The sequence below is a fragment of the Neofelis nebulosa genome, chromosome 4 (assembly GCF_028018385.1).
Source record: "Neofelis nebulosa isolate mNeoNeb1 chromosome 4, mNeoNeb1.pri, whole genome shotgun sequence".
Classification (NCBI taxonomy): domain Eukaryota; kingdom Metazoa; phylum Chordata; class Mammalia; order Carnivora; family Felidae; genus Neofelis; species Neofelis nebulosa.
In genome coordinates, this window is record NC_080785.1 from 146,906,672 (window position 1) to 146,926,892 (window position 20,221).

Below are 20,221 nucleotides of genomic sequence, written 5' to 3' on the forward strand. Positions count from 1 at the left end.
CACATTATTGCATTGTGGGCATCTGTGCCCAACCCTCTCCCTGGTCTAATAGATTTTTCCCACTCTCACGAGCTTGATTTAAGCTCCTTTCTAAAGTAAGAGAATCTATTTTGAAAACACAGTCTCTTCATTTGGCAAACCCACTTAGCGGTCCCGTGTTCCCTCGACTGCTCTGCTTCCAACTGCAATTAAACTCGGGATCCCTGGCAGTCTATGACAGCGATGCCATCGTTTATTTTTCAGGTTAATCTATAGTCAGTACATTCTTTCTCTCCTTAGCTCTGGGAGGCACCAGCTTGGGAATGTGAAGCAGCCCCACTGAAATAACTTCCTACAAAAGTGTTACAGCAGTAAGGTCACAGGAGCAGGAGACTATAGAATGCCACATGCATGTCTGAAAGCAGGCAATGGGGCAAAGCCATTTTTCAGGACTGTTACAGAGAAATAACAGGATTCAAAGGTAGACAAGCACAGAAGTACACTTCAGAGAAATTAAAATGGAAGCACAACACGTAAGGATGGATATGCTATTTCCTAGTTTGAAGGCCTGTTTTTTGATCATGGAAATAAAAGGTGAAATGGGACTCACTGGGCAGCAAGTTAGATAGATGGTTAAGGAACCTGGTAACCCTCTGAACTGGTCTCTCCACCCTTAGTTGGAACCCCCAAAGCTTATTTGCTCGATAATGAGATGCAAAGCCATGACAAATTGAGTGAGTCTTCCTAGGTGAGCCTGAACCATCTTCCCCCTTCTGGAAAACAGAAACAAAAGCAGCCTGGGAAAAGCCCCTTCCTCACTCTTTCCAGCCTTTCGGCAGGGTGTTTGGTTATCTTCAGATGACGAGCTCTGAGAGCGTCAGCAGGTTTTGTACAAACACAAGTGATGGATCTGATGGAATGTCCATGTATTATGGTCAGCTCTACCTGAAAGGGGTACCCTTGATGTCTGTATAATAGTAGTCATTTGTCATCACCAAAACCCGTTTCTAGATTGAAAAAAAAAAGTCGTAGAGAGAAGAAAACATGGTTAGTCTGCTAGGTGACGTTTTCAGAAATAAATAAAAATAAATGGGCACGCTATGATCACGTTAACAGTACTACATGAATCTTGTTTGAGATAAGTAAAGACAAGAGAAAAATGATCTCAGCGAAAGATATTTATTCCAGATAGAGCTTTCAAAGCTAATTTTTCACAGTGGTTTGTTTTAAAGTAAAGCAGCTAGAATGTTTGAGAAAAATGTACCCCTTTGTCCACTGTCTTCTTCACCTCCATAGAGAACTTCCCAGTCTTTCGGTTCACCATGGCGTTTCTTAACTGAAACGACAGAAGGAAGCTGGTATTAGTCCTTTCCTAGGTTGCATGCCCTCTGGGCATCTTGCGTCCTGCAGCTAGGGAGCACATCTGGTGGTGCATGCCAAGCACCCGCGCTCTAGAACAGGGCTTCTCCAGAGTACACATCCAACAGCCACTATACCAGGGGAGAGAGGCTAACAGCGTCAAATGACTTTCGACTTCAGTTTGGGGTGCTCGTGTAAACCTCGAGGCAGCCCCAGTGAAAAAGCCTGGGCTATGTGGACGATGCCTGAGAGTCAGAGAACGGAGCCCCAACGACCGCGAAAACACTCATGAGGGCAAGAATGTCTCTGGGGACAAGTTGTGTTTTCCAAAAGGGTATTAGTTTGTCATGAAGAAATCGTTTTTCAAAACATAATCAAGTTAAAGATATTTTCCTACATGGTATTTTTTTAAGCCAACCATTTGGAAGACAGCGATTCGCTTTCTATGGCACGAAGCATCTTCAAATGCTCTCGGAGAAATCTGAGCCAGTTAATGGTCTCGCTTACGGTTCACGGGCAGTGACAGGGCAACCCGGTATCTGAGTTCTGGAGGTCCCATCTAGGGACAGTGAGCCTCATGCTCTCCTCCCGCCCCTGGCTGACCTCTTCTAATTATGTGTGGCCCTTCTGTGGGTTCACAGAAGGACAGCAGACACAGTGATGAAAGACATGGGCACCAATGGGAGACGAAGGGTATGCCATTTAATGGAACAGGAGCAGATGCTAACATGCCACAGCCTGTCAGGAGAGACTCTTTCCTGGCCTTGTGCTTGGTTTTTTTTTATTTTTTTTATTTTTTAATTCTTTCCCCTCTTCTCTCCTCTGAGGAGCTTGACTAAGATCTGGCCGATAGAAAACTGTAATGTTTGCAAGCAACCTAAATTTGATTCGGGGCTGTCTAGATTTGGGTTCACATTCCCGTCTTCTGTGAGAGAGAGTCAAAAGCATAATTTTTAGCTGGAGGCATGTATAAAATAAAACATATATTTTACTCTAGATATTTTTTAACAACACATAATGGGCATTTCTGGAAATATTTTCCCATTTTAACTTTTGTGGTTTTGGATGGGGAGAGCTGGTCCTAATTAAGTCTACTTTCTAACTTTTAAGAACGGCTCGATTTATCTTTAACATGGTTTTCATTTTTCCTCTTTCTGGTGCCTGCCTAAAGCCATTTGGGACCCTCCCCTCTCACATTCCCCAGGCAAGTCGGAGATTAGGTAAGCTTCTCCATGAGTCCCTACCACCCCGCCCCCAACCCCCAGTAGCACTGAACAATCAGCATCATCCCCAGGCAGCTCCAAGGCCAAGGTCACTGATACTCTCTGGAGGCAAATGGTTGGATGATTAGTCTGGTCTTTTTCTTTTCTTCAATTTTAACAAAAACAGATTACACTTATTGAACACCTACTTGTACGCAGAATAGCACTATAGCTAGGAAGTGGACTCCAGAGCCAGAGCTTACGATCTTGGACAACTCGCTTACCCTCTCTGTGTCTCAGTTTCCTTTCCTGCAAAATGGAACTAACGACAGCACCCAACTCACGGAGTTGTCATGGGAAGTAGATGCACTGATATTTAGAAGACAGCCTCGTCCACCCTAAGCACCGAGCACATGTTTGTTGTCCACCGTCATCACCTCCAATCACTGTCATTACCATCCTCCTCCTTCCCTTTGATGTCAGACCCCGGTCAAGAGCTTAAGGAATCAGAATTCAAGCTTGAGTCTGCTTGACCACAGATGCCCATGCTCCAAACCGACGTCTTTCCAACTTTGACTGTGAGCCACATAAGAAATATACCTTACTCTGTGATGCACTCTGATGTCTCTTAATAGGTTTCATTGCTTGGAAGTGCTGCTCATGAACAAATAACGGATTATGGGAACCCCCCCTGCACCACGCCCCCCTCCCCAGTTCCTGTGTTAAAATCGTGGCTCTTTACAACCTGCAGGTCAGCCCAGAATGAAAAAGGGTCAGCCCATGGTAAAGAGAAATAACCCAGGATATCAAGACTCAAGTCTTACTAGTGACACAGACCACTGTTCTGTGACCTCTCTGTGGCTACGTTTACTCCTCTTTCATTCACCCCATCAAAAGTGTTCTAAGTGAGGCCTCCCAGACCCCAGGATCCCATCAGGTGCTGCATAACGGTGTTGATCAGTCTTATAAAGCCCAGACGATACTTACAGACACTGTCTACTAAGCTCTTACTATGTGTCAGGTACAGGTTTTAAAACCCTCAAAATAAGGCACAATTATTATCCCTGTTTTACAGGTGGGGAAACTGAGGCACAAAATGAAAAAACTTGTCTACAGTCATACAGGCTCTCTGCCCCTTAAACCCATGTCATTATTTTTGTTTCTCAAATCAGGAGAGAAAGCATTTGGACAAATGTAAAGCATTCATATACAACTGTAGAGCATGAATATAAAAATAATGTATGTTATTTCTGGATTTTTTTTTTAAATCAAAGAAAAGTTTTAATTTAAACTTGACCATGAAATGTCTGAGGTGGCTTTTTAAAAGATTATTATTTAGAGAGAGACAGAGAGAGCACACGTGAGTCAGGGAAGGGCCGAGAGAAGGAGAGAGAGTATCCCAAATGGGCTCTCCGATGACAGTGGGGCTTGATCCCACAAATAGTGAGATCATGATCATGACCTGAGCTGAAATCAAGAGTCAGATGCTTAACTAACCAAGCCATTCAGGTGCCCCACCAGTCTGAGGTTTTAATTTTCCAGTAGGCTCTCCCATTTGGTACTGTGAACTAGGGCTGACAGGAAGGTGGTTTCTGTCCTTGTTGCCACAAGAGGAAAGGGCGTTTTGTACTTTTTCAACGGACTGAGTGATGGGAACAGCACTGTAAGACTGAAACGGTCTAGAAATGTCACTTTTCCATCTGAGGAGACGGAGGTTTGACCCCGCACATCCTACAGTAAGTACAGCTAGCGTACAAGACAGGATGGCAGAGGCATACGCCGAGCAGAGACCAGAGTGGTGGGGCGGTAAGGAAGCTATATACCCCAACCAGGCCAGGAAGGGCGTGATCGACGGTGCTGCTCAGAGCTGTCCAAATAGCCCTTGAATTTGCCACTACCTGGACAACAGCGATGAGCAACTGGAGGAATGAACATGGCCTGGTGGAGGAAAGTTCCCCAACAAGTCTGGGTGTGCCCATATGTTAGCATATTATGTAGTCATTAAAAAAATCACCCGTGCAGATGTTCCACTTAATGGTGTCAAAGAAGAGCAAATTAAAGCATCAATGATATACCTTTCTTTTTTCCTATCTGATGCAAGTGTGATAATGCAGTGGACATGAAAGCAGCTTTCATCATAGTGTAGCTGATAAAATAAAGGTCAAACCTCTCCGAGCTGAAAATAGTTTTCTGGTGATGGTGATCAGGCTCCCCGGTCGATGAGAGCCATCCTCCTTCCCCTGGCCCCTGCGTTATCCAGGTCACATGTGTTTCCCAGAGCCCCCAGTGAGTCTGTGTCTCTCGCCTGCACCCTGAAGCTGAGGCAGCTTTGCTGACCATTCAAAGCACCCATGCTCAAGCTAGTGGTCATGCTTCTGGTCCCATTGGGAGCCTACAGCTCTTCCTCCTGTGTTAAAGCTCACTAAGGAAGTTTCCCTCATGTAGACGCTCTGGAAAACAGTGTGGAGGGTCCTCAAAAAATTAAAAATAGATCTACCCTATGACCCAGCAATAGCACTACTAGGAATTTACCCAAGGGATACAGGAGTGCTGATGCATAGGGGCATTTGTACCCCAATGTTTACAGCAGCACTTTCAACAACAGCCAAATTATGGAAAGAGCCTAAATGTCCATCAATTGACGAATGGATAAAGAAGATGTGGTTTATATATACAATGGAATACTACTTGGTAACGAGAAAGAATGAAATCGGGCCATTTGTAGCAACGTGGACGGAACTGGAGGGTATTATGTCCAGTGAAGTAAGTCAGTCAGAGAAGGACAGATATTGTATGTTTTCACTCATATGTGGATCTTGAGAAACTTAACAGAAGACTATGGGGGAGGGGGACAAAAATTACAAATGGAAAGGGAGGGAGGCAAACCATAAGAGACTCTTAAATACAGAGCACAAACTAAGGGTTGTCGGGGTGTGGGGGAGAGGGGAAAGTAGGTGATGGGCACTGAGGAGGGCACTTGTTGGGATGAGCACTGGGTATTATATGGAAGCCAGTTTGACAATAAATTATATTTAAAAAAAGGAAGTTTCCCTCAGATATTTGTTGATCACCTTAGGTTTTATGCGTAAGTATATGATACCTTATCCTGCTAATGGTGGTTTGTTATCCACATCAGAACACGAGCCTCACCTTTCCTGGTGCACAAGTGGCACGCACATCCAGGCCCCCAAAGACATGCAATCTGGGCCACTCCAACAGATTAAAGGGGAAAGGAGAAGCAGGAGATAAACAGGTCTATCATTTCCAGTAAGCATTTACCCAGAATATGAAAACAGACTCGGGCACAGAGCATCTGTACAACAAAATCAAAATCCTCTCTCTCTCTCTCTCTCTCTCTCTCTCTCTCTTTCAGGTGGGCTGTGCTTGGTTTGGCGTCCTGGGCTCAAGCATGAACTGCAGAGACACTGGAGTAGGTATAAAAAAGAACAACCTAAATGGGCACAGTTCTCAGAAATTTACCCCGGGAGAAGAGGTTTTTGGGGCTTTAGAAAGAAGACACGAAGGACATTTCCTCCAGAATCATCCTAGGTAAGGAGAAACATGAGTTGATTGCAGGGCTGTAGACAAGGCTCACACTGCAACAAAGGGATGTCAGTTGGACCAGAGGCAGGATCTGACAGGCTGGTAATTGCAACAACATCCCATGGCAAGCTTTTGTTTAGCATCTGGGTGCAAGGACCCCCATCTTTGCTGCACCACTCAGGGGAGGATACTATGAGAATACTGAGGCACTGATACAGTCTTCAAGGACTCTTGGATGCAAAGGCTCTCTCTAAGCCATACCAATGTGGTCAAGAGCTTTGGGGCCAGACTGCCTGGGCTGGAATCCATACTGTGAGCCCGTGGACCAATCAGTTCTCTGTCTCAGTTTCCTCACCTGCAAAATGAGGATAGCAGTAACACCTACTTCAAAGGACCATTGTGTAGAATAAACCAGGTCATCCACATATAGCACTTACAGGAGAGCTGGCTTGTAGGAAGAATTCAAATATATGTCAGTTACTATTATTTATATTAGTTTTTTTCCTCTTTATAGGAATAATCATGTTCTCTGTGGAGAGTTTGGGAATGACTAACAGGTAACAGAAGTAAGAAAAATATCCTCACTTCCTTCAACCTTCTCTGGGAATTCATAACCAAAGAATAAATGCCATTTTAAAAGCTATTTTTTCCTTCCCAGAGGTGATCAACACCAGGGATTCAGGCTGGGCTATGGATGGCTCAGCCTTGCTTCTTGGCTCACGGGTCCCTGAAGGTCTGTTCTACTCACTGTGTTGTTGATGTGATGCCTAAGTCACCTGGAGCCTGGGCCAGCGGTTCTGCTCATCCTCCTCTAAATGGTCTCTAATTTCTTTCTCTTTAAAAAATTTTAAATTTATCCAGTCTATTTTGCACGTGTTTTAATAGTTTATGTGGCCTCGCATCTTTTTTTGGAAGGACACAGGGTCTATGTTATAAATACCGTTATTTTATTCAACAAGAGCCGAGCTGCCAAGAGAAGTAGGATGCACCTCCCAAGATGTTCTCTGCAGCTGGGCAGACTCAAGCTGCTTCTTCCTCAGTTGGCCCTGCTTGCAAGGTGCTTTCCCAGATCTTGACCAAAAGCCTGCCCTCTGCTACTCACACGCAAACCCCAGTGGTGGACATATGGGCAGGGTGGATCCTGTGTAGACTTCACAAAGATGCTTTGTATGGGTTCCAGCATTCTCCAATCAATGAAGTGCAAATCTCTAGAAGACAAATGGTGACCTGGGTTTCCCCAGACATGCTGGTGATGAAGGAATTGACACTTTGAGTATGCCATGTTCCTCAAAGAGACGAGGCAAGGGACCCGAACCAGGAGACAACGAGAGACCACTGTGAGCAGAGTAAGAACACTGAACGTGTAGGAGATGTGGGAATTCTGAAGGTGGACCCCGCCCACCCCACCCAGTCCTATGAGTCAGATGGAGGTGAAGAACACGCTCAGGAGTCTGGGAATCTGGGAAAAAGATGATAGGGCAGGGAAACCACTATTAATAAGAGGAGATATTAGCTCATTGAAAATTAACTGGAGCATAGGTGATGGATAAAGTGAGCCAAGTAATAAATCGCTTCCACGCAAAGGAGAAGTGAGAGCATCATCAGCTCTGTGCTTAGGAGCAGAGGACCTGCTCCCTGGATGGGAGGACTCTGAAGTAACAGCAAGCATACTCCAGTTTGCCTCCCACGTTAATCAAAATGGATGAGAGGAAATTGATGGAGAAGCATGTTGACAACAAGGTTCCAGCCTTCTGGGAAAGGAAACAAAAAGGTCCAGGGAGGTCAAAATAAAGCAACCGATAAAGTAAAGATGGAAGAGGAAGGAAAACAATGGAATGCACCCTTCAGACACTCACGAGACAATTTAGCAGCTGTAAGTCCACGGGACCTTCATTAATGAGAAGGTTCCCTGAGGATTAATGAGGATGAGAATGGTATGAAGAATAGCCACCACTCATGGGCCTCACCATGTCTGCACAGTGGTATAAATACCTTTTCATCACTTGGCATATTTACACATTTAAGATTCACAAATGATGTAGGTACTATTATCATCATACTCATTTTACTGGGAAAAAAGAACAAAACAACAAAATTGAGGCACGGAGAGGATAATTGCATGCTTGGGACCAATAGCCAGCAAATAACTAACGTGGGATCTGAACCTAGGTAGGCTAATGCCTGGAGGGGTGCCCCTCACAACTGCGCTAGCCTGCTTCTTGGGAAGAGCAGGTTGAAAAGGAAGGGCATGGGCATCAGGCGCAGTACAATGTAAAGACCCCAATGACCACGTTTAAAAGAACAAGGAGATGTAAACCGTACCAGGTCATTGAGCTGACTTGACATCAGGCCACCAGCCCCTGGGAAAAGAGGGCAGATTAGGAAGTAGCTTTTAACCAATCAGCCATTATTTTGTTTTAACTTGAGTTTAAAGAGTCTTAGTACAGATGAAGAAGGAAATTGGCTAAATTTCTAAAACAGATACACCTCTTGCAATTTATAGGCAAGGAAGAGAATCCAAGATTTATGCTAGCTGAGATGTCCAGGGAGTAGAGGACTTGAAGAGAAGAAAAATGACAGCCAGAGAACAGTGATGCTGGCCATGTTTCTGAAAGGCCCGGGAACCCAGCTGGGGAGTCCAGGTGGTTCCCCTCAACAACCCTTTGGGAAATAGGACAGACTGAGGGACAGAAACATTTGTGTCTCAATGGTGAAACTGCAGAAAGAACCCTGGACAAATCAGGGAGGGTGAGGGCAGAGAACCATGGCCCTGCACAGAGATACCACAGAGAAAGGAAAGAACAAGGATCAAGGCAGGAACTCATGGGAAGTGACAATTTAATTAAGGACAGTCTGCCTACATTCATGCAAAGGCAGCCATGTCGAACAAATCTGATTTATTGAGGAAGTAACAAGAAGACAGACGGGGTTAAGTCTTGGGCATAAGGAAAGCTTTTGATACAGTGCCGAAGGCTGAATCCGCGCAGGAAAGAAGCGTGTGTGCTGTTGGCAGTGTGGCCAGGATGGGGAAGGCTGAGACGGCCCAGGAAATGCACTGCCAGCCATGCAAATGGGAGGTGGGCCTGCTAAGCCCTGGGCTGCTCTTTAAAAAAAAGGGCTGGCCCATGGTGTCCCTACAAGTGCACTGTGGCCCTGACTTTGTGGTGGTTAGAGCCTTCTGCTGTCTGGCCAGGCTCCCCTGAAGGCAGCAACGCCCCATAAACGGCACTGAGGAAGGGTCTGGATTAATCCACAGCAGAAGGGACCAGACAGGAGCTGGTTTTGGATGCACAAAGCAGGCCTATCTGCAGTTTTTCCAACCAGCAGGAGAGTTATAAACCCCAAATGCCATCAAAAGGGCCCATTGTCTCCATGTCCCTGCGGTGGCCACCTCCTAGGATGGCCTCCAGGTACAGAAGTGGGTACAGTGGAGCTCCCTCCTCATCAGTCACTTACCACATCATCCCGGTCTTCCCACTCTACCTCCGAGAGGTCAACGCTACTGTAGTTAGGTTTCCTTCGCTTTTTTCCTTCCTCATACTGGCAGGGAGAAAAGGAAAAGAAAACAAAATATTTCCATGAGACTGGCAGCCAGGGCAGCCTTTATCTCCCCAAGCCCCGTTTCTCTGACAGCAACCATGAGTAGAGAGATATTGATGAGAAGCCCGGCAGGGCACAGTCCTAGGGGTTTTAATAGCAGGGAAGCCGAGGCCAGTCGCTCTGAGCTAGGGAATAACAAGTCAACTCTACTTGATATGAATTTACCTACTGGACTCATTGGCTCCAAACACGCCAGAAACCAAGCAAAATTTCCCCTCTGCCTGGATGATATGTGTGTGGAATGGGGAAGATCCTTCTCTACTCCTAAGTTTTAAAGACCACCCCTTCATGACATAGGAAAGGGCTTTGTAGACAGTTTACCAAACATCTAGTCATAACCCTTTGTTTTATAGTTCTCCCACCCCTACCTCCTGTCCCAAAGCTACCCCCTAATTCCTTGGCTAGGAAACAAAAGTACTGATCTCCACAGTTGGGCTCAACATCCTGGTACCATTTTGTAGACACACAGAACCTTCTACTTCCTATCATGCTGTCTATAGCAGTACTGAGCTAAGCGCAGCTCCTTTACCTGGAGTAGATGTGGGTACTGGGAATCCCTGTCAGATTTAATGGCCATTAGGACATTTCTCTGGAAAAGCTGATGAGTGCATTAATAACTGGGGAAGTGGTTTTCATTTTTTCTCCCTAGATCACTGGTGTTAGTCACCCTGCAAGCCTACCATTTTACCAACTGGATGTTCCTGTGTCTGGATGGTCCTGTGCCTCAGGGCCTTTAATGCTGGTTGTTGGGATGTTTATAATGTAGGAAAGTCTGCCCTCTACTGCAGGCTAAAGATAAGCAGCCCCTTTACAAGTTCATAAGATGTGGCTGATGGCATACTAGAAAAAAATATGTATGTATGTATGTATAGCCTTTTTCTTTTTTGATTTTGTCTCTAAACTGGTCATCTTTGGATTGAATTGGTAAGATTTTAAATGAGATGCAGTGTCACTGTAAGTGTGTTAAGACCATAAAACCACGGGTTACCATTTTGGACACTGCTTGTCTACTGCAGAGACAAGGTGCTGAAGGCACATGGGTGTGAAGGAGAGACTCACTGCCAGTGTGTTGAACCAAACAGGTCTAAATGGGCCCCCAGTGGAACCCAGGGAACAGAGGCCAGACAGGGTAGTCACTGTAGAGCCAAACAGGGCCCAGTGGCTTTCCTCTCTTGTTTTCCCTGTCAAGTGTATTTCAGGAGCGCTGAGATCTCTCTGGAAAGTGCCCACTGCACCACTCAGGAAGGCTGCATTGGCTCCAAGGGGCAGTGGGCTCAGATCACCCAGGTCAACCACCCTTCCTCTCCCAGCTCTCAGGCTTTCCAATGAGCAGCTGTTCATGGCCAGTTTTACGACATCGGATCCACTGCAGATGAAGAGGGAGGGAAGTGGTTCCCTGCAAAGCTGCTGTAAATGACAGCAGATTCATGGCTGGATCCTGTTAGGGAAAGTTCGTGTGCTCACAGAAGCTCTGGCCCTGGCAAGTGCCAGGCTGGGGCGAAGTGGGAGGAACAGGAACGAGGTCCATGGGGTTGTCACCCACAGCTTTCAGTGAGGAGGTGTGATGGGGAAGGGGGCACATGATGCTAAGTAAGACTCCACATGTCCCTTCGAGCAGCAAGAGTCAGACACTCTTGGGCCTCTGTTAACTGTCTAACGGCCCCCATGTTCCATTACAGTAAGAACCCTAGTCCTAAGAGCCAGGAGGAACGCCAGAAGCTCACGCAGCCCAGCCTCTGGCCACTAAGGGCAAAGCCTTTACAGTTTCTTGGGCCATGTAACACTAGGTCTACACCATCTTTTTGTGAGAAGCACTTCCTTTGGTCATTACAAAATTCTCCTTTATTTATTTACTCAAATACATTTATTGGACCCCTAGTGGGGACCAGGTACTAAGGATATAAATAAGGCCAGCTAAATAGGCTTTCTTTCTTTTCCAAGGACTCGCTCGCAGTTCATCACTCTTAATTCTGCTCCACCCCCCCGAAGGTCAATGTATTGCCCACCATGCATATTGGAAAAGAGCCCATCACAAGTTCAATAACAAATTCCATGACACATTAGATAACATGATATAACCAGAGTGTGCAGGACATCCCCACTCACCACCAACCCCCGACCAAATTTTCGTGTCTGAGCATCATGTTATTTCAGCCACTCCTAAAGAAACTCAGGAAGACTGCCGAGGTCCTGAGCACCAAAAGTACCCACTTGTCTTTTGTTAGATAAAGTGTTTCTGCCACTTACTGGGCACATGATCTTGCACAAGGGGCCCAGTGGCTTCATGTTCCCCTTTTCTCACTTGCAAAATAAGAGAAGCAATAGTACCTCCATGGCAACAGTAGATTGAGAGAATGAACTAGATAGTGTGTATAAATTGACAAACACATTTCTGGCACAGAATAAATCCTTAATATGCTAGCATGATTCCTGAGACCCATCATCTTGGCCAACAAGATCATGGGTCTCATTGTATACAGTTGGCTTCCATGTCATTTCCTTGAAATGAAGGAGACCCAGTCAGTGATCCTGCTCTGCAAACCATAGGCAGGAAGGAGGTGTTTGTTGAAGATGGTTGTGTCAGAGAGTTACAGTCATGCACCTCCTCCTGGTGTGTACCTTAAGCACCAAGACTTGCATACTATATACCTCAGCTGGGACTTGAGACTCTCGCAGCAGAAAAATCCATACCTGTGATAAAGAACACAAGTCCTTTTAGATGGTATTTGGCAATTTTCTAATGCTTAGAGAAGCCTGGCCTTCTGACCACTCCCAGCTGTCAAACACTTAAGAAATTCAGTACATTGCACTTTTGATATTCAGAGAACCTGGAGAGTTTAGAGCGTGAGGTGAAGAAGCATTCCCAGTGTATTGGTCCACAAGCCAGTGAGTCTAAATAAGTTAGTTTCATTGAAGGAAACAGGCAGGACTGGGGATACTTGCTCTGGAACTCCATTTTAGGAATGACACTCTCTCTCTCCTCTCTCAAAAATCAATAAACACTAAAAAAAAAAAAAAAAAAAGAAGGACAAAATAAAAGAAGAAAAAAGAAGGAAAAAAAAAAAAAAAAGGAATGCCCCACCACAATGTCTGCTTAACCAGGTATGTGAAACCAGTCTGAAAAACTTCCCATGTGGGGCTTTGTTAATGGTCTCTCATTAGAGATCAAGCAGTAATGTAGCAGAGTGATTACTCTGAGCGAGAGAAGGAAAAGTCAGTGGCTGTTGCATAAGACAAAACAGATTGAGGGTGGTAAGTAAACTCAAGCATAATGACCCTAGATCCACCTTTATTTTTTCTCCCATTTAGAAAGCACATTGGAAGGCTAGAGATTAGACTTCCACAAGGAAGACATCTGTGCCTGTGCACTACCCCCACCCATCCCTCACATTTTCCAGGGCAATCACCTTGCTTTCTTCCAGGGGAAGACCTTGGGCCCTATGCCCCATAAATATAGTTCTTGGGAAAGCAAGACCATCCTGGTTCAGAGGTGGGCAAGTGACCTGAGCATGTAAGGAGACCCACATCTCTCCAGGACACAGAGATTGGTTCAGAGCTGGGTATATAACTCATGCCAACCCAGATGAGACCCAATCTGGGATGCTTTCTTGGATTTATCCGGATAAAAGAGCTGTGCATCCACTAGCATCATTAAGGTGGTAGGACGTGAACTTGAGCTCCTCATAAACATCTCTGCTTCTGCTTGGAGAGAGCCTTCCTGAGAATGAAGCCAGTGCAGAGAAAGCAGAGAAGAGACAGGAAGAGAGTCCTGAAAACATGGTGTGTGTGCCTGGATCAAGCTGTGACTGAAATCTTTATGCCCTTAGATGTTTCAGGTACCAACACATTCTCTCCACATTACCCCCTTCCCTTTCTAAAGATGTTGTTTTAAAGCTGGTTTGGGTTTCAAACGTAAGTAGTCACTGGAGTTGTGATTTGTATATATTTAATGCCTTTATTATTTTCCTTGTAAATGAACCACTTTTAAAGTACATTTTAAGTGAAGTGTTCCTAACGGTTCTTTAGGAACATGTGATTTGCAAAATAACTCACTGTAATCAAGATAGACTACTGTGTTTGAGCACGGCTGATCCCCTACTTTCTCCCCAAGAGGACACATGGGAGGCCACAGTGTAAGAGTGACAGAATGAGAAGTAAATCTGACTCCCAGGCCAGATCTCCCCTATCCCGTGGGATTCAGCCTGTGACACATCCCGGATCCACCAGCCCCACTCCCTGCTTCCCTGCGTGAGGATCTCGTTACTGGGGCTGAGGCATCGGATATGGCATTTGTTAGTGTATCTATAAACTGTAACTTCCTTTGAAAATGTGATTAACGAATTGCGAACGGTTTCCAAAGGTTTATAAACAGATACTTTGAGAGCCACGGGTAGGTTTGTAGTTTTTGGTGCCTGTTTTATGAAAAAAATATGTGGGGGAGAATTTAATAAGGAAAGATATTCTGTGCTATGAAATACTTTGAGGTGGAGTTTCAAATAAAGGCCAGATGTGGTGAACACACAAACCAGCCCGTGGCCTAGGAGGATGGGACAAGATGGGCACCCATCTGAGGGGCAAGCTGGAGCCATACAGGAGCTGCCTTATGTGCCTGAACCTGACAGGTGGGGGTTAACTGGCTGCTCCTGAGTGTTCTCGTGGGTTATCTAGAGATGGACTTTGAAAGCATAATGGGATGGGCTGAGGTGATGGCCATGTTCATGTGAGTTTGAAAAAAAAAATGTCTTTGCTTTTTTTTCTGTGTGTGTGTGTGTGTTGTGGGGGTGGGGGTGGGGGGGAGGAAGGGCCAGAGGAGATCAGCTACACACATCCACACAGCCTCTGCGAAACAAATATTGTGTATGCTAATAATTGATAAATTGTACGTGCTGCTCCACACTGCCAACAGGAAGGAAGGAGATGGGGTGGGAGGCCCACAACTGGAGAGGAAGAAACCTTGCCCAAAGCTAATGCCATCTGGTGCAGGGGTGTGGCCAAGGGCAGGGAGCCAGCCATTGTCTGGGCAGATGTTCTCTCCCAAGGAAAGCATGGTCCTCAGCTGGTGAACACCTTCGCCATCTCCTCCGAGGCCCGCGTCTCCTCTTGTCTGAGAGGCCAAAGTGGTCCTTTCAAGGAGAAGGAAAGGAGGCACATCTTCTCTCCTCCATGCACAAGACAGCAGGGCCTGATGGCGACCAGGCACGTCATTCCTTCACTCCCTCAGCCATTCGTTCCCTTATTCGCTCATTTACACACCCACATACCCCAAAATATTGTTGGATACTGAACATTTATCAGGTCCTGAGCCAGGCCCAGGTGAGCCTGGAGAAAGCATGGAGAAGCTGTCTGAGAACGGTCATTTCCTGCACTCAGGTTGTAGACGGTGGTTCACTGCTCATTAATCAGGGTGGTCAGAAGAGCAGTAGAGAGCAAGGCCCTAGAGTCAGACTCCAGTTCTAGTCACACACACACTGTGTGCTCCAGGGCTGGTGTGCGTTTCTCTGAGCCCACGTTACTCATCTGTAGGATGCAGGTAATAGCATTCAGCTCACAGGGCTGGGATGAGAAGCAAATGGGTACACACATGGTTGAGTAGGGGTATGTCTTGACAAACAGTCTCGAGAAATGCCTACTCGGCAAACACCAATAACTGCCAAGGTCATTACTGACACCTGAGATGTGGCAGCACCTGCCTCAGCCCTGGAAAGTATGCTCATGGGATCAAAGGTTTCTTAGTAGTACGGTCCTTTTAAAAAGAGGCAGTTCAACCTGACATCGTGGTCCATTCTTCTCAAGGTCAAAGCAAGGGTCTCAAACACAAGGTCTCCGGTTGCCATGGCACATAGCCTTAGAGGAGGTGGCCCAAGGGAATGGGAGTCTCAGTGGAAACAGAGTATCAGTGACTCCTGTCTACAATCCAAATGGTTTAAGCTTTGGCTGTTTTTTAAGGTGTTTTGTTTTGTTTTTTTCTCTCTCTCCCTTGATTATCCACGTAACAACTGCCCACTGTAGAAAATTTGGAAAATACTGAAAAGTGAAGGAATTGAAAAAAAATATATTGTGTTCACTATCACAATACAGCCATGCAGGGATCCCCACCCACCATTCTGCTATCTGTTCCAAAGGGAAAGTACTTTGAAGTAGTTACAGCTTTCAGTCTTCTAAGTTCATTGTTTCTCCAACAAGGAATTCATAAAATGTAGCAACCAATCTGTTCTGCTTTCCAAGTGACTGCCTTTAGCAAAAAAGAAAAAAAAAAAAGCAAATGTTTTCTGACGGCTACCTTCCCCCTCACCTCCTAGCATTCCTCAGGAAGAGTGAATGCCCTTCTTCCAGGAGCCGTGCTAAATGGTGTGCCTATCTCCATGGAAGGATAACCACTTCACAGACGCGCAAACACAGAGCCCAGGGATGCAGGCCACGTGGTGGCATGGCTAACTGGCAGTGGAACTGGGATTCCACCCCATCTTTGCCTGGTTGCCCAGCCTCGGGTCTTCACCACATTTTGTACTAGGCCTCCCTCGAGGGTGTCTCAGCTCAGATGGCGACCACCCACAGGACGCAGTAGGCATATTAATGGATGCAGAACCATGACGGAAGCCAAATCCCACCAGTCCCTTGTGCCTCCACTGGACGCCAACTCATTCAGGCTACCCTGAAACTGGCCTTCGCGGCCAGGGGTACACCGATTCAGTTTTAGATTGAGAACAACTACAATATACTGAGTGCATGGAACCAGGATCATGGCACATGCCCAGTGCACACAATACAAGGCCCAATAGCCAACACCTGACTCAGACCCTCAGAGAAGCCTTGTAGCATCTGATGGTACCATGGTATCTAGGATTTCCCTCAAAATGGTGCTGGCCCTTTGGTTGCACCACCCCATGCGGCTCAGACCTTTCTAGATAAGTTTGATGACCGGATGACATAGACATGCCAGGGGACAAATACCAAGGAGTTTGTACGTAGGGATGAAATCCTCCATGTTCATGGGTAGATGAGAAGCCCAGATACACTGGAGGGAAGCAGGGAGGGCGTGTCCAAAAGCAGCCGGAAGGTGGGAGAGAGGCAGCAGGGCATGTCGAGACAACAAGCCTTTTCCTTTTTCTACCAGGTACCCTGCTCTTATTAATTAATGTTTTTAAGTGTCTCAAAGATGAAAAGTTCTACATGCTCTCCTAGTGTGATTACAAAATCCTTTTGATCGCTGTAAAACTAAAACAGCCTTGGTATTTTTTTAAAAAACAACAATTAACAGGCTGCTTTGAAAACCCCAATGACCTTTATCTTAATCAGTGTCCTCTGAGTCGTGGTGAGTCACCCCCATGGTGTGTGGGGAGGAAGTGGCCTCACTCCACCAGCGGTTTTGTAGGCTTCGGTGTGGCTGATACATGGCGGCTGGATCTAAATTCCCATTCTCAGAAAGCCAGTCTGCCTTGTAATAGCAAGAGAGTCATGAAAATGAAAAGCATGCTGAGTAGTTGGGGCAGGAGGAGATTTGGTTGCCAGCAAAGGGACTGGGAAGCAGGGACTCTGACCCAGAGAGAGGGGAGCTGTCTGCAGGCGTCTGAGTCAGGTGAAGGGCTCTTGCTAAGAAAATACTAGCCTTGAGCACAGAAGAAAGACCATGATGCTACCTGCAGAGGAAAGGTGAGTGTGGGTACCTGGAAGACCGCCCCACTGATTGGTTAGAACACTCTGGACAAAACCCACACTACAGTCTTCTAGGCAAAGGTTAGATGCAGGACAACCTTCAGAATGAATGCCCAAGTTCCAAACAGAGTTGCTCCGAGTTCTCAAGCACAGACAGTGCCATATTCCAAAGCTGATTTCATATAAAGCTTTCAAATAGCTGGGTCGTTAGGAAATACTATCTAGGATAACAAGAGGACTTCTATAATTTGAAAGTATGTCTGTGACAGTTGACAAGCAAACAATTTTTTATGCATTTACAGAACTTTATTTGGCATTATTCCCCTGAGCACTTAACTGCATCAAAATACCCTTGGGTATTGAAATGTGTCAGACTGTTTTGAACATGTACTATAATTGGGCACCAAAAACTGCAGAGACGATGCATTTTCTTATTCACCCAAGTGAAATAAAAAACAAGCCTCAACCAACAGTGCCACAAAACTGTGGCACATTTGCCTTCCAGAGGTGCTGCAGCTGCCCATTCACACAGAGAGAGCTCTCTGCTGCGGGGTTTCTGCCTGTGGTCAGGGACATGGGCCTTCCTTGCCTGTCACCCCTGTTCCCATCACCTCTCCTGGCTCAGTCCCTGGGAGAAATATTCCAGTCCCATTGGCTCCACTTGGAGGGATGATGTTTGGAACAGAGAGGCCTCTCTCAATGTTAAGGTTTCTGTGCTAACTGGCATGAAGTGCAGGAAGCTGGCAATGATTTGCAAGTGAAAGAAATGGAGGGAGGAAGAAACTAGGGAAAGGAGTCCTTTCTTGCAACCCAGCTACCATTACCCTTGACTCTGGTTTATGCCTGCGATGATATCAACCTACATCAGATAGCTGAGCCTTCACCAAACGTGTGTGTGTATACGATTTTATTAGAGGGCTGTGTAGCGTGATAGTTTTCTCTTTTTCTGCTAAAAGTTTTAAAGATACTTGTGAAGGAGGAAAAGACATAAAGCGATCCACCTCTGTGCCCACATCTTCCATGGAAGTTTCTCTGATCCTTCAGCTAGAGTCTGTCTCCCTTTTCCCCTGGGGTGGCCCTTGTTTGCGCCTCCCTGAGGACACAAGAGTTTTTGTGGTATAAACATGCACATGTCCATCTTTTCAACCCATCTGCTCTCTGCCCCAGCCACATTCTCATCACCAGACTGAACAGGTTCTCATTCATCACTGATCCATCCATATCCCACTAGACTGGTGACCCAGCAAAATGTTTAGGCTTGATTTTTTCTTTGCAGATGATTCTGATATACAGTCTTTTTTTTTTTTTTTTTTTTTTTTTTTTTAATTCTGGATGCATGCTGGTCTGAATAAGCCCAAGGGACTTCTGATGTCACTCATGACTCATAGGAAAACCAAAGGTCCCCCGCAAGGCTGACTCAGTCCTCTGAGTCTCACACTTGTCTGTGATCATGGAGATGTGGGCAGAAGCTAAAAAGGCAAGTAGAATCAGAGAAAGAGGCCAGTGGGCCAGGCAAAGCAACCAGGGCTCATCAAACTGCCATATGCATTGCTTCTATCTTTTCCCTGTCTTTTGAAATAGAGTCATGTCTCTCCATCCCTCTTGCCATCAACTTAGTTTCAACCACCATGATACCCACCCACCTTGATGAAGGTGAGTGTCTTCTAAGCCTTTCTGCATGGAATTTACCTCTCTAGTCCATGCTCCAGGGTCCAGATGCCAGAAGGGAAGATTCTTCTGCAACCCAAATCACCACTTGGCCCAGAATCCTCATGGCTCCCCATGCCCTCTAGGATGATGTCCAATGTTCGGGAATGCCACAGTCCCCATCACTCTGTCTGTTTGCTGTTCTGACCTCTCTCTCTGTACTTCCTGCCTGTCTCTCTATGACTCCCCAGCTAGACTGAGCTGACTGCTAACTGTATCATTATCATCCTTGCCTCCAGGCTCTGTATCAACCACTCTGTTTCCAACAGCCTTCATCCCAACTCAACATCCAGTGGCTCCTCAGGACTTGACAGAGACATCAGCTCATCTGGGAAGTCTAGTGCAGAGTTTGTTCAGGTCCTTCCTGTGTTCTCCTGAGCCTCCTGTGGTCTCTCTGTCCACACCCATCACATCTCCCCAACTAGGTCCCAAGATCTCCAGGAAAGAGGCTATTTCTCATTCAAGATTGAACCTGCAATGCCCAGGAGAGTGCCTGGCAGAAGAGATTCACCATGAATATTTGAATATTTCAATGAGTGAAGAGAGTCAATGAACAAATTAGGATGTGAATATAAGCGAATATACTTAATGAACACATGTAGAACCCACAGTATGTGTCTGGCCAGTTCTAGACCTTTTGTGAACATGAACTCATTTAATCCTCAAAACACTCTCAGATAGTAGGCACTATTTTTGTACTCATTTTGCGGCACAGGAAAACAGAGGCCAGGGAGGTTGAGCAACTTGTCCAAGGCCACACAGCTGGCAGATGAGGCTGAGGGAGACGGCTCTGCCCCACGGACAAACATGTATCTGAGGCTGCTGTCTGGTGCCTGCCTGAGATGTGTCCTGTGATGGCACAACAGAAGGATGATGATGGCAAGGTGACGTGGGATCACAATCAACCAGCTCCCTGCCATTCTACAAGGAGCAGAGCTGAGCTTCAAACAAATTATTAACACTCAAAGGAATCTTTCCATTAAATATATATGAATGTACTGTTCATACTTGTATTTGAACCTGGATGCAATGGACTCCATGGAAGGAGCATCCCAGCCGTATGACTCTCAAGCCTGCCCCAGTACTAGGGAGTCAGGTAAATGCTTGCACCTGCCCCACTTACTCCCAAACCCTCCTCCCGGAATGCAGATAGAAATTTAGAAACTCCAGGTGAGACT

The 20,221-nt window shown here is 46.0% G+C and overlaps 1 protein-coding gene across 5 annotated transcripts in view; it reads right to left on the reverse strand.

The window, feature by feature from the left end:
- CACNA2D3 (calcium voltage-gated channel auxiliary subunit alpha2delta 3) overlaps positions 1 to 20,221 on the reverse strand; it is an 860,192-nt gene that overhangs the window by 172,456 nt on the left and 667,515 nt on the right. For all 5 annotated transcript variants that reach the window (XM_058726526.1, XM_058726525.1, XM_058726524.1 and 2 more), the window contains 3 exons: positions 9,540 to 9,623; positions 1,244 to 1,315; positions 925 to 986 (listed from right to left, as the gene is read on the reverse strand). In XM_058726526.1, coding sequence (XP_058582509.1) covers positions 925 to 986; positions 1,244 to 1,315; positions 9,540 to 9,623 — 218 coding nt within the window. The remainder of the gene's footprint in view (positions 1 to 924; positions 987 to 1,243; positions 1,316 to 9,539; positions 9,624 to 20,221) is intronic.